General features: G+C 43.5%; 1 protein-coding gene across 1 annotated transcript in view; it reads left to right on the top strand.

Moving 5' to 3' along the window:
- The window catches only part of LOC141133616 (proteinase-activated receptor 1-like), a 67,571-nt gene extending 60,623 nt beyond the window's left edge, over positions 1 to 6,948 (top strand). The window contains exon 4 of the mRNA XM_073623093.1: positions 5,423 to 6,948. Within this exon, the coding sequence (XP_073479194.1) occupies positions 5,423 to 6,402 (980 nt within the window). The 3' untranslated portion in view covers positions 6,403 to 6,948. The remainder of the gene's footprint in view (positions 1 to 5,422) is intronic.
- The last annotated feature ends 7,351 nt before the right edge of the window (positions 6,949 to 14,299 follow it).

Genomic DNA, 14,299 nt, shown 5'->3' on the forward strand with positions numbered 1-14,299 from the left:
AGTCGAACTCATGTTCGACTCGAACATTGGCTGTTCGCAAGTTCGCCGATTAGCGAACAATTTGGGGTGTTCGCGGCAAATTCAAATGCCGTGCAACACCCTTTAAAAGTCTATGGGAGAAATCAAAAGTGCTAATTTTAAAGGCTTATATGCAAGTTATTGTCATAAAAAGTGTTTGGGGACCTGGTTCCTGCCCCAGGGGACATGGATCAATGCAAAAAAAGTTTTAAAAACGGCCGTTTTTTCAGGAGCAGTGATTTTAATAATGCTTAAAGTCAAACAATAAAAGTGTAATATCCCTTTAAATTTCATAGCTGGGGGGTGTCTATAGTATGCCTGTAAAGGGGCACATGTTTCCTGTGTTTAGAACAGTCTGACAGCAAAATGACATTTCAAAGGAAAAAACACATTTAAAACTACCTGCGGCTATTGCATTGCCGACAATACACATAGAAGTTCATTGATAAAAACGGCATGGGAATTCCCCACAGGGCAACCCCGAACCAAAAAAAAAAATGACGTGGGAGTCCCCCTAAATTCCATACAAGGCCCTTCAGGTCTGGTATGGATATTAAGGGGAACCCCGTGCCAAAAAAACAAAAAAATGTCGTGGGGTCCCCCCAAAAATCCATACCAGACCCTTATCCGAGCACGCAACCTGGCAGGCCGCAGGAAAAGAGGGGGGGACGAGAGTGCGCCCCCCCCTCCTGAACCGTACCAGGCCACATGCCCTCAACATTGGGAGGGTGCTTTGAGGTAGCCCCCCAAAACACCTTGTCCCCATGTTGATGAGGACAAGGGCCTCATCCCCACAACCCTGGCCGGTGGTTGTGGGGGTCTGCGGGCGGGGGGCTTATCGGAATCTGGAAGCCCCCTTTAACAAGGGGACCCCCAGATCCCGGCCCCCTCTGTGTGAAATGGTAAGGGGGTACTTACCCCTACCATTTCACTAAAAAACTGTCAAAAATGTTAAAAATGACAAGAGACAGTTTTTGACAATTCCTTTATTTAAATGCTTCTTCTTTCTTCTATCTTCCTTCATCTTCTGGTTCTTCCTCCGGCGTTCTCGTCCACCATCTCCTCCGCAGCGTCTTCTATCTTCTTCTCCTCGGGCCGCTCCGCACCCATGGCATGGAGGGAGGCTCCCGCTCTTCTCTTCATCTTCTTCTTCTTCTCTTCTTCTCTTCTTCATTTTCTTCTCCGGGCTGCTCCGCACCCATGCTGGCATGGAGGGAGGCTCCCACTGTGTGACGGCGTCTCCTCGTCTGACGGTTCTTAAATAACGGGGGGCGGGGCCACCTGGTGACCTCGCCCCCCTCTGACGCACGGGACATGACGGGACTTCCCTGTGGCATTCCCAGTGACGTCACAGGGAAGTCCCGTCAAGTCACCGTGCGTCAGAGGGGGGTGGGGTCACCGGGTGGCCCTGCCCCCCGTTATTTAAGAACCGTCAGATGAAGAGACGCCGTCACACAGCGGGAGCCTCCCTCCATGCCAGCATGGATGCAGAGCGGCCCGGAGAAGAAAATGAAGAAGAGAAGAAGGAAGAAGTGAAGAAGAAGAAGATGAAGAGAACAGCGGGAGCCTGCCTCCATGCCATGGGTGTGGAGCGGCCCGAGGAGAAGAAGATAGAAGACGCCACGGAGGAGATGCTGGACGAGAACGCCGGAGGAAGAACCAGAAGAGCCAGAAGAACCAAAAGAAGATAGAAGAAAGAAGAAGCATTTAAATAAAGGAATTGTCAAAAACTGTTTCTTGTCATTTTTAACATTTTTGACAGTTTTTTAGTGAAATGGTAGGGGTAAGTACCCCCTTACCATTTCACACAGGGGGGGGCGGGATCTGGGGGTCCCCTTGTTAGAGGGGGCTTCCAGATTCCGATGAGCCCCCCCGCCCGCAGACCCCCACAACCACCGGCCAGGGTTGTGGGGATGAGGCCCTTGTCCTCATCAACATGGGGACAAGGTGTTTTGGGGGGCTACCCCAAAGCACCCTCCCAATGTTGAGGGCATGTGGCCTGGTACAGTTCAGGAGGGGGGGCGCACTCTCGTCCCCCCCTCTTTTCCTGTGGCCTGCCAGGTTGCGTGCTCGGATAAGGGTCTGGTATGGATCTTTGGGGGGACCCCACACCGTTTTTTTTTTAAATTTTGGCCGGGGTTCCCCTTAATATCCATACCAGACCTGAAGGGCCTTGTATGGAATTTAGGGGGACTCCCACGTCATTTTTTTTTTTTTTTAATTTTGGTTCGGGGTTGCCCTGTGGGGAATTCCCATACCGTTTTTATCAATGAACTTCTATGTGTATTGTCGGCAATGTAATAGCCGCGGGTAGTTTTAAATGTGTTTTTTCCTTCGAAATGTCATTTTGCTGTCAGACTGTTCTAAACACGGGAAACATGCTCCCCTTTACAGGCATATTATAGACACCCCCAGCTACGAAATTTAAAGGGATATTACACTTTTATTGTTTGACTTTAAGCATTATTAAAATCACTGCTCCTGAAAAAACGGCCGTTTTTAAAACTTTTTTTTGCATTGATCCATGTCCCCTGGGACAGGACCCAGGTCCCCAAACACTTTTTATGACAATAACTTGCATATAAGCCTTTAAAATTAGCACTTTTGATTATTCATGTTCGTGTCCCATAGACTTTAACGGTGTTCGCGTGTTCGAACAAACTTTTTCCTGTTCGCATGTTCTGGTGCGAACCGAACAGGGGGATGTTCGGCTCATCCCTACTGGTGAGGCACTGGCTAGTATCAGAGCCAGCTACACACAGGTTACATACGCCGCGATCGTTAGAGCAAGAGCAATAATTCTAGCACTAGACCTCCTCTGTAACTCTAAACATGTAACCTGTAAAAAATGTTAAAGCGTCGCCTATGGACATTTTTAAGTACTGAAATTTGGCGCCATTCCACAAGTGTGCGCAATTGTAAAGCGTGACATGTTAGGTATCTATTTACTTGGCGTAACATCTTTCACATTATACAAAAAAATTGGTCTAACTTTACTGTTTTTGTTTTTTTTTTAATTCATAAAACAGTTTCTTTTAAAAAAAACACGTTTGAAAAATTGCTGTGCAAATACCGTGTAACATAAAAGGTTGCAATGACCACCATTTTATTCCCCAAGGTGTCTGCTAAAACAATATATATAATTTTGGGGGGTTCTGAGTAATTTGAGTAATTTTCTAGCAAGAAAATTGTGATTTTTACATATAGGAGAAAAGTGTTAGAATTGGCCTTGGTGGCAAGGGGTTAATTACCATAAGTAAGTAATATACAAATAATTATTATATATTGTTTTTAAGGTGATTTACTGTATTTTCAAAAACTGAGCATTTTTATTTTTTAGACACATGCTTCCTTCTATGACACTGCAGTGAGAGGCGTGCCTCCACTGCAGCATTTTTATTGGACAATTGGGCCAATGGTACTTTACCATTGGTCCAAGCTGTCCATTGAGCTCAGTGCCTCTGACAATGCTATGTAAAGGGTGCATGGTTCAGGAGTGTGCTAGGTACAAAGTGCAGAGTTCAGGAGTGTCCTAAATACAATGTTCAGGGTTCAAGAGTGCTCTATGTGCATAATGACATTTTCAGGAGTACTCTACATACAAAGAGCAGGGTTTAAGAGTGCATTATGTAAAGAGTGCCGATTTCAGGAGTGTGCTACATAAAGAATGCAATTTTTAGAAGTTTGCAACATATAGAGTGTAGTGTTTAGGAGAGTGCTATGTAAAGAGCGCAGAGTTCAGGAGTACACTACCCAAAAAAGTGCAGGGTTCTTGGAGTTTTCTACACACAGATTTCAGGTTTCAGGAGTGCGCTATGGATGTATAGTGTACATAGTTAAGGAGCGTTAAGGAGTGTGCTACATAGAGTGTGCTACATAGAGTGTGCACATTAAAGAGAGCACTATGTATAGAAGTAAGGAGTGTAGGACATACAGAGTGCAGGGTTCAAGAGTGTGCCATGTACAGAATACAGAATTTAGAGATTCGCCATGTACAGTGTGCAGTGTTCAGAAGTGTGCTACGTACACAATGCAGGGTTCAGGAGAGTGCTATCTATAGAGTAAAGCATTCAGGAGTGTGCTACGTATATAATGCAGGGTTCAGGAGTGTGCTATGTACAGAGTGCAGTGTTCAGGAGTGCATTGTGTACAGAGTGCAGAGTTCAGGAGAGTGCTATGTACAGAGTGCAGAGGTCAGGAATGTGCTGTGTACAGGGTGCAGTGTTCTGGAGTTTGCCACGTACAGAGTGCGGGGTTCTAGAATTTGCCACATAGAGAGTGCAGGGTTCTAGAATTTGCCACATAGAGAGTGCAGAGTTCTAGAGTTTGCCACATAGAGAGTGCAGGGTTCTGGAGTTTGCCATGTACAAAGTGCAGGGTTCTGGAGTGAGCTACATTACATATTAAATGCAAAGTTAAGGAGTGTGCTACATATGGAGTGCAGAGTTCAGTATTTCCTTTAAAGGAAACCTAACCCCAAATTCTTACATTTCTATTGATTTTGTATAACAAATATTAATGTATAAACTTAAAGAGGAAGTAAACCCTGATGGGTTTACTTCCTCTTTGTTTCCCTGCAAAGGTAAAGCATAATGGGCTACTATGCATCACATAGTAGCCCATTATGTGTCACTTACCTGACACAGGAGCCTGCGATGTCACCGCTGTCCCCTCTGCTACGGAGTGTCCATCTTCTTCCGGGTATCGTGGCTCCGGCGCTGTGATTGGCCGGAGCCATGATGATGTCACTCCCGCACATGCGCATGGAAGCCACCACTAATGGCATATCGCCGTTAGCAGCGGCATGCTCAGTGCGCCTGTGCGCCGCTGTCTACGACGCATGCGCCGTAGACAGCGGTTCCTGTCTTTTTGCAAATATCTCCTAAACCGTGTAGGTTTAGGAGATATTTCTTGGACCTACAGGTAAGCCTTAATCTAGGACTTACCTGTAGGTCAACGTTGTCTGTAAGGGTTTACAGCCACTTTAACAAGCTTGCCAACACGCTAAAGACTAGAGTGGCTGTTCACACCCCCCACACCGTAGTCTGCTGTCATAGGAAAGTGCAGGACAGGGAGGGTTCTGTGTGTGCCACTGGGAGAGTGCTGTCCCTTGTAACCATAGAAGCCAGGCTTCTGAGCAACCAGCAAAGGGCTAGCGCTGGAGGTGGCAGAAGTTCTGCCGTATTCTGACAGAAAAAAGCCCTGTATATATAGCTATATAGAGGAAGAAGGGCTCTGGTTCAGAGTGATTGTTGTTTGTTGTTTTGTTTGTTTCTTCTTAATTTTACTTTATATGAGCTATTCATTTTCTATTTTTTTCAACCACAGTTCTGCTTTAAAAAAAAGTTAACTGTATCCAATTTCTTTACTGTATTAATGCTAATACTGGGTGTTTACTTTACAGATATTGATTATGAAGTCTTCTGTATTTTAAGACATTGGAGTGTGACCATTCTTGTCCCATCCATCTATACTGTTGTGTTCCTCGTGGCTCTTCCTCTCAATATCATGGTGATCATCATGTTTCTGGTGAAGATGAAGGTCAGGAAGCCAGCAGTGGTCTACATACTGAACCTCACCATAGCAGATCTCCTCCTTGTTTGCGTCCTTCCTTTTTATATTGTCTACAGATTCTTGGGAAATAACTGGATCTTCGGAGATGTAATGTGTCGCATTGTCACAGCAGCATTTTACTGTAACATGTTTTGCTCCATCCTGCTCATGACAAGTATCAGCGTGGACCGTTTCCTGGCCGTAGTCTACCCGGTGCGGTCTCTCCCCTGGCGCACAGTGAAGCGAGCCTGGCTGGTGTGTGGTGTCATCTGGGTCATCTCAATTGCCTGCACTGTGCCTCTTCTCATAGTAAACCAAACCTTGCATAAAGGCAGAGACATAGCAATGTGTCAGGAAAGTCAGCATTTAGGGTATTATATTGCTTCTAGTTATGTTTACTTCTGCACTGTGTTCTCACTTTTTAATTTCTTACCGTTATTCATTATAACTTTCTGTTACATCGGAATCATCCGCAGTCTCAGCAGATCAACATTCGATCGCACACATAAGAGATCACGAGCTATCCGTCTATCCGTGATTGTACTGAGTGTCTTTGTCCTTTGTTTTGGCCCAACCAATATCATCTATTTAATTTACTACAAGCAGTTTCCTAATAATGATGATCGCTATCAGTATATTCCCTCCATCATCTTTTCCAGTATCAGTAGTATAAACTGTTGTCTGGATCCTCTTATCTATTATTTTGCATCCTCCCAGTGTCAGAGATACGTCTACAGCTTGATGTGCTGGAAGAAAAATGATCGCCCTCCAGTACACATAGAGCTGCCACCCTTGAGGACTCATTGTGCTCAGCTCACTAAGAGTGAATGATTTATTTTAGCCCCTTTATGCCCAGCCCTGGAATCTCTTTAACTGGGTCTATACACCCAGGAAGAACTGCCCAATTATGTGACCACTGTCATTGGCTGTCACAGTGGTCACATGATCAGAAGCTCATCCCTCCAGCTCCCGATCATTGCTAGAGACTGTGAGCTGTCTATGACAGCTCCATCACTGTGGAAAGAGGGCACAGTGAGTTTAAGGGGCACTGATAAGGCAGTACAGCCAGCCCTCCTGTGCTGGGCCCGGGCCCCATCAGTTCAAAAGGGGGGACCGGGCACCTGCTGAGCAGGAGGGCCGGCTGTACTGTCTTATTGCAGACGCTGATCCCTTTCTGCCTCCCCCTGAAGCACTGGCAGATTCTCCTCCACTCCCTCCCTCCAGCTGGGATTGGTTCTAGCACATGTGCCCCCTCCATCTGCTGTCTGGGACCCCCTGTGTGCCCCTTTCCCCATGCAGTGATGCCGGCTCCCCTCCTTTCCCACCGGCAGCTGCTGTGGGCACACAGGGGGATTTTTCAGAATGGAGAGTAGGGGAAGGGGCTTGTAAATATTTTATTTACTGGCCCCTTCCTGAATGGACACAGGAGTGATCAGTACCAATCACTCCTGTGTCCATTCATCACTGAAGCATAGTAAATACAGTAAACTATGCTTACTATGCTTCAGTTTGTGAATGAGCAGGAAGCCTCACAGCGCTTCCTATTCATTCATCTGTACAGTCACTTCCACATCACAATTATGTGCCACTTTGTGTTGGTCTATCACATAAAATCCCAATAAAATAAATTTACGTTTTTGGTTGTAACATGACAAAATGTGGAAGATTTCAAGGGGTATGAATACTTTTTCAAGGCACCGTATTAACATTTTTTGTATGGTCTTTGTATTTTCTCAAAGTTTATTTTTATTTTTTGAGGGTGTGGGTGACTGATAGTACAGTGGACCTCTTTTTAAAGTTTAAGTATTACATAATGCATACAAACATGTAACTGGCTGGAAGACTTATAAACGACATTATTTTGTCTAATGAAGTTTTGTCTTATAATCACCTTACATGTCTCCTTTCCCTGCTCTCCTCAATGCACACCTCACTCTTAAGCCTCGTACACACGATTGGATTTTCCAATGGGAAATGTGTGATGACAGGCTGTTGGCGGAAAATCCGACCGTTTGTACGCTCCATCGGACAATTGTTGTCGGATTTTCCGTGGACAAATGTTGGATGGCAGGCTTTAAAATTTTCTGCGGACAAATGTGTGTTGTCGGATTTTCCGATCGTGGGTACACAAGTCCATCGGACAAAAGTCCAAAGTACAAACACACATGTTCGGAAGTAAGGATGAGCCAGAAGCGGTTGGTCTTGTAAACTAATGTTCGGAATGGAGAATTAACATTCGTGCAACGCACAAGAACAACAAGAAATAAAGGAAAGTGTGTTTCCTTTTCAAAGCCTTATTGTAGAGAGATAGGTTAAAGGTATCTGCATGCAGTGTCTCTGTGGGGTGTACACAAAGTGGGCTTCTGCCTGCTCACCAATCCTGATGATACCAAGGCTCAAGGGAATAGGATGTCCTGGAGCAGGCTTTTGAAGAATCTGCAACCAGTGGATGGTGCCTGGCCCTGCACTACACGACACTGAGATTCAGCTGGGTCTGTAACGATGACAATGATAGTGACCCCCGATTGTCACTTGGCCACCAGGGGGCTGGTGATGGGAGATCTGCCATCAGGTGTAACGCTCACTTTCTGGAGTCTCCTCAAGCTGTCAAGGCCGTATCACCCACTCATGTTCCCCAAAGCGGCCGGGTCCCTGCTCGCAGCTGAATGCCATGCTCCCAAAAAGAAGAGCTCTTCCCAAGACCGGACCATTTATGTCCTCGCCCAGCATCCCTCTCTCTCCTAGCCAGCTGGAACTTGTAGTCTACAACAACACTGGCTCCAATGTAAATCCTCGCTCTCCGGACCAAATATCCCACAATCCTCTGCTTTCAGTAGTGGTCTCTCTCTCTCTCTGCATTCATGAAATGATGGCACAATGACCAGGCTGAACACTAGAGGGAAACAAGCTCACTGCAGCTGCTGTTACAAAATGTCCCACAATGACACAGGCAAGTTAGCCAGCATCTGGCTACATACAGCATATAGGGGACATGTCCACCATGGTGATATGAGGTTTTGTGCTGAGATTACAATTACTATGCACTCTGAAAACACTGACTGAGTTGTCACCAACAGCCCTCAGTCAAGGCTCCTGATCATTAGTCAGTGCGATGGGCTCCAGATCATGTGACAGCTGTGGGAGCCAATCACAGAAGTCACAGAATACAGAAGCCTGTATTGGGGTGTCCCAATAGTTTTTGAAATATAGTGTAACATGCTATTGGAAAATAACTAAGATTAAATATAATTCATTGTCCATAAAAAGTTCCTCCCTCAGAGTCCCCACCCTCCATGGATGTCCATGGCTCTATGTTTTGGGGATTCTGGGAACTCTAGAGGATATCTGAGGTATGAGAAGGCTTTCCATCCCCCTGTTTGCATTATCAAAGTTTATTATTTACATTTAAAATGGCTCAGCTCTCTTGTACATTATTTAGTTATATATTCATGTATTTGATATTATTCATCATTACTCTGCTTATAATAAAGACAATTGTTAAGTGTCAGATGTGTGTCCTGTCTGTGTGAATAGTTCAAATTTATATATAAAATAACATAATGACCAACAAACAAATTTTAGTCCACCTGGAAAACTTACACAGGGCTGTGTGTTAGGATAGTCATGGGGAAAAATCAAACTCTAAAAGAATAAACACTTCTGCTCAGTTCTCATCGCTGTCCCATTGGGGAGATTTCACCTCACTTCCTGTCCCAGTGACAGCAGGACCACCATTGGGATGAGTAATGAGTATATCTCTAGGCAAATCTTTAATTTTTTTTTTGCTTGTATATTGAAATTTCAAATATATACCAAAAAACAGTGCTGCGCTCCTAAGTGACTCAAAACATATAAAACAGGAATACATTCATAGTGTATATAAATAAGTCCACTAAATGTGAAAAAATTAATCAAAGTTTGTGCAAATAAGTGGTGACTGAGGATCCAACCGTAAATCAATTCACCCAAATGCAGACAATATTATGTGCTCTCCTCCACCAGTTTCACAAGCTGCTCACCTCATATAAGAGTAAAACCAGCAGTTTTCCCCTCCGGGGATAATGAAAACAACTGGTGTGATATGGATGCAAAACCTCCTATGGCCAAGACTCCTTATTTGGGTTCTGTGGAACCCCGATCGACTTGCCTGTTAGATGTTATATGCAAAGAAAAAGGCAACATCTAGTGCTCTCTGTTTAAGATAATTTAATAGTATAAAAAAAGTGGTACATAAACTCACAAGTAACGCACAATCAGCTTGTGCTATTTGCAAATGCATTCAAACATCCCAATCTCAAAATGACCGCCGTGTGATGTAAGTACGCAGGCTCCGCCCCGTAAATGCGTGAAATATTTAAACCCCTAAATGGATTAAATAATCAAAATCAAATAAGACTGAATATCACCCCATGATTTACCCCAAATAAAAGTAAAACAATGTATCATTGATATATCTCAGCTTAACACCTACAATCTCCTAATCCAAACATAAAGTTTACCCATTGGTCGGATGGTCTTGTGTGTCTTTTTATCCTGACTATGTAACTATGTAAAGGTAAAAAAGTGACCAATCTTTTATGAAAATTTTTTTTTAAGTGGAAAACTATTGCAGGGAGCTACATTCCAATGAGGCAAGACCTAGAGGAGAAAGAACGCTCTGGAAGGTTTGTTCCCAATATTTATCACCTTCCCCCAGCTCCACCACTCAACAAACTTCTCAGTGATTGGCTGGGTTGGATAAATATCATTACTCAGATATTGTGATTTTCTACACTAACAAATGGTGACAACTCAACAGCAGCGGGGACAAGTAATTAATACTCTGAGCTCAGGAAAAATATACAGAGTACAGAAAAAATAAGCAGTTAAACACAGGAGACAGAGAATAGAGAGGTGTCAGCAGCAATAACCATATTTGTTATACAAAATAAAATATCGACTTAAGCCGACCTGTCACGTACCTGAAGGGAGACTGAAATGACGAGGTCGGCCTCACTTGTATCTCCAGCTCAGGTCCCACTGAGGGTGGAACAGAAGGAGCCAAGGGACAGGAGGAACACAAGTGCCTGCAGATAAAGACCCAGAAGCTTGTAGCAGGAAGTCACAGCTGGTTGCAGGACCGTAGTCACAGATACTCAGATGGCAGTGTTAAGCCAAGCAGGGAACAGGAGCGAGGTCAAAAGGATAGCCGGGTTCAGTAGCAGATGGGCAGTAGGGTACCAAGGCATCAGGCAGAAGCAAGGTCAAATGGGAAGCCGGGATCAGGAGCCAGTAAGCAAGTATAGCAGAGTCCAGAAGCAAGGTCAAATGGGAAGCCGGGATCAGGAGCCAGTAAGCAAGTATAGCAAATTCCAGAAGCAGGGTCAAATGGGAAGCCGGGATTAGGAGCCAGTGATCAAGTATAGCAGAGTCCAGGGGCAGGGTCAAGGAAAGCCAAGTTCAGCAAAGGGTATCAACAGGATAATCACAAGATTCAAGGTATCAGGAGCACAGCTGAAGACCAGTCAGCACTGATCAGTGGTTAGGGCACCCTTTAAGTAGGCTGTCTTGCGCCAATTGGCAGTAGGGACGCGCTCCTGTAGGTTCACTCCGTTCGCCGCGCACAAGCATAAGCGCCTATGGGCATTTGCAGCCGCCTGTGAGCGCGCGCCAGATGTTTTCCAATGGTTTCCTTACACGACCATACATGGATTGAAATTTGCCTGGTTCAGTAGGGACTGGCTGAATTTCGATTCATGTATTGGCACCCTGGCTGTACACAACCAGTCTGTTGAGTTTCTCCCAAGTGATTAGTGCTGCTGGCTACAGCTGGCAACACTAATCATTGTGTTATGCCGACAGGGAAGGTTCCCTGTACTCCCCACCAGCAGAACACAATAGCACTGTGGGAAGGATTCCCCCCTTAACATTGACCGATAGAAGGAAAGAAAATTACATGATCAATGGCCTGCCTTACACATAAGAGAGAAGGATTATGCCTCCGCACTGGAAGCATGGGATCATTACATCTCAGGGCATAATGACAGGTCTGGGGAGAGATCCAGGGAGACACAGAGTGGTGTTCTTTGAAAGAATCGGTAATCAGAAGCAACCAGCGGTCACAGATAAACTCCGCTATGGAGAAGTGCTAGAGATCTTCTCACAGCATGCAGTGAGCATTGGACTAGAAGCAAACATGCGACCTGGAAAACAACAGACAAATGTTTCTAGGCTTTCTTCCCCTTCATCAAGCCTGATTTATAGTAATAATGTGGGTATTTAAAAGTTACTGAAAAACTTCAGGATTGCTGAAATCAGAAGAAAAAAACACACAGAGTATAAAAACTAAACAAAACTTCAAAAAACTTCAAAAAAGGGTAAAATATAAAAATCAATGGGAAATACTTATTGGGAGATAAAAAAAAACACATAACAAAAAGACTAGTGTGTTCCCTAGATCTCTACCTATACACAGATAACACACTACGTGGATATAGCAGCTCAAGCAAGCACTGTGCTCTATTAATGAGCAGAGAGAGGGCTGGAATTAAAAACAAGTGTCAATGAATAGATACAATGAGCATCACTGAGAAGGGAAAAGCAACAAATTAAGAAGTCAAATGTAAAGAGTAATGAAAGGACACAATCTGAGAAACATACTGAAAACTAAAAAAGCTGTGTGTGGATAATATATACACAAACAAGGGAGATTTATAATACCATATTCATAACAATAATTTAATTTAACCCTTTAGGAGACAAGGTGTCAAACTTGTAGGTCCAGGATGTCTCTTTCTTTCACAGAGCCTTTTAAACTGCTCAGCAGGGGAAAGACTACCTGGTATGGTTTTCAGAATGCACATTGGTGAAACTAATGTGCTTCTCTATGAAGTGTCTAGAGACACTATGACCATCTTCACCCTGTTTAATAAATCTTATGTGATCTCCAGAAGGACTATGGAGAGCGCAGATAGTGGGGCTTACATAAAGCAGGTCAGCTTAAACAATATATTACAGACTGTGTGGAGGAATTTCTTGCATTAATACATCCACACTAGATTTCCAAACATATTACCACTAAAACAGTGGGGTGGATTTGGCTTTTTAAGTTCACTAGGTGCAACTTTTCCTTATTCGCTCAGGGCTTTACAGTAGACTACTCTAGGTTTCTTAGGGAGATGTGGGCCCAATTGGGGGTCCCCTAGCAAAATGGGCCAGTGCCTGTTCAGGGTTTGTTCCATGTGCTTAAACTGGCTATGAAACTGGGTAATAAATCTAACCTCCCTGAAGATGTTATTAGGTCATTAGGAATAGTAATTTTTCTAACCTGAAGTTTAAAATATACAGTAGCTGGTTGGCTTCTTCCACCACCTCTTTTTGATATTGCTTGTCCTGAAATTTTCTGACCTCATTCCGCTGGGTATAACCATCCAGTAGAGTACAGTTCTTCCAGAGTCAGCAGAACTGGTTCTAGGGTGTGTCAAGTTTCCACTTTTGATGGTGGCAACTTATAACAGGCATTATCTGCAACTGTCTTAGTGTTTTCTGGAGGTGATGGTATGTTCATGATGACTGAGTTCTAGATCTAAGAAAACCAGAAATTTTGGTCGCATCTAAATGGTATTAGTGAGGAATATGGTTATCACTGCTCACACCTCTCTGCACTCTGTCTTCTGTGTTAAATTATTTTAAAACTAGATCTTTTCCCACGATTACTGATGTTGATGCTGTGGTTGGTATATAGCTCAGTCCTGAACAGAGAATCCATTCCAGCTGATTACAATCCTTTGGGTAGATGCTAATGAATATTTTCCCATGATTTGGAAAAGGTTATGAACGTTTATTAGGCTATAAACTTTAACTCCTTATTTTTTTTTGTTAAATGAAACATTTAAAACCGGCTCACTTTTAGCACTACAGTTTATATGTGTTTTCCACAGAGAAAGTAAGCAACAGTCTAACCAAAAAATGAAACACAGAATTTAATTACATGTAGAAGTCTAAAAAGAATATTCCCCATAGAACTTTAGTGAAATAATAAAGTTGATAATGCGTTTCTTACAAAGTACAAAATGTATTCCATATTAGAATTTAAAACCAGGTATAGACAATATTGTAAATACACTCAAATGGATGCACATTGGACTGAAATCTTAACACGTTTCATGGAACAGCACTCACTTTCTCAGGAGACAGCCAACATTTATTGTAGCACCCTCTAGTGTGTGATAGAAGTTAGAGTAGGTAAATTATAGTTTAACTCAGGGCTGAACATGAGCTATGGAATCTGGGTCAGGGGTTTACTAAAGTTCAGGGCTGGGTGACTCATCCTGGCAGCTCTCTGGTGTCTTCCCCTGGTTTAGAAGCTTGGAGAATCTTTTAGAACTAGAGGGTGGAAGTTAGGAAGAGCTGCCTTGAATATTTACAGTGCCTTGCAAAAGTATTCACCTCCTTGGCCTTGTTTTGTTGCCTCACAACCTGGAATTAACATGGATTGTTTGAGGATTTGCATCATTTAATTTACATAACATGCCCACAACTTTGATGTTTTTTTTTATTGTAAGGCAAAAAACAAAAAGAACAAAATAACAGAAAAGTCAATGTGCATAACTATTCACCCCCCCAAAGGCAATACTTGTAGAGCCACCTTTTGCGGCTATCACAGCTCCAAGTCACTTTGGATAAGTCTCTATGAACTTGCCACATCTTACCACTGGGATTTTTGCCCATTCCTCCTTGCAAAACTGCT

Source organism: Aquarana catesbeiana, linkage group LG03 (assembly GCF_042186555.1).
Source record: "Aquarana catesbeiana isolate 2022-GZ linkage group LG03, ASM4218655v1, whole genome shotgun sequence".
Classification (NCBI taxonomy): domain Eukaryota; kingdom Metazoa; phylum Chordata; class Amphibia; order Anura; family Ranidae; genus Aquarana; species Aquarana catesbeiana.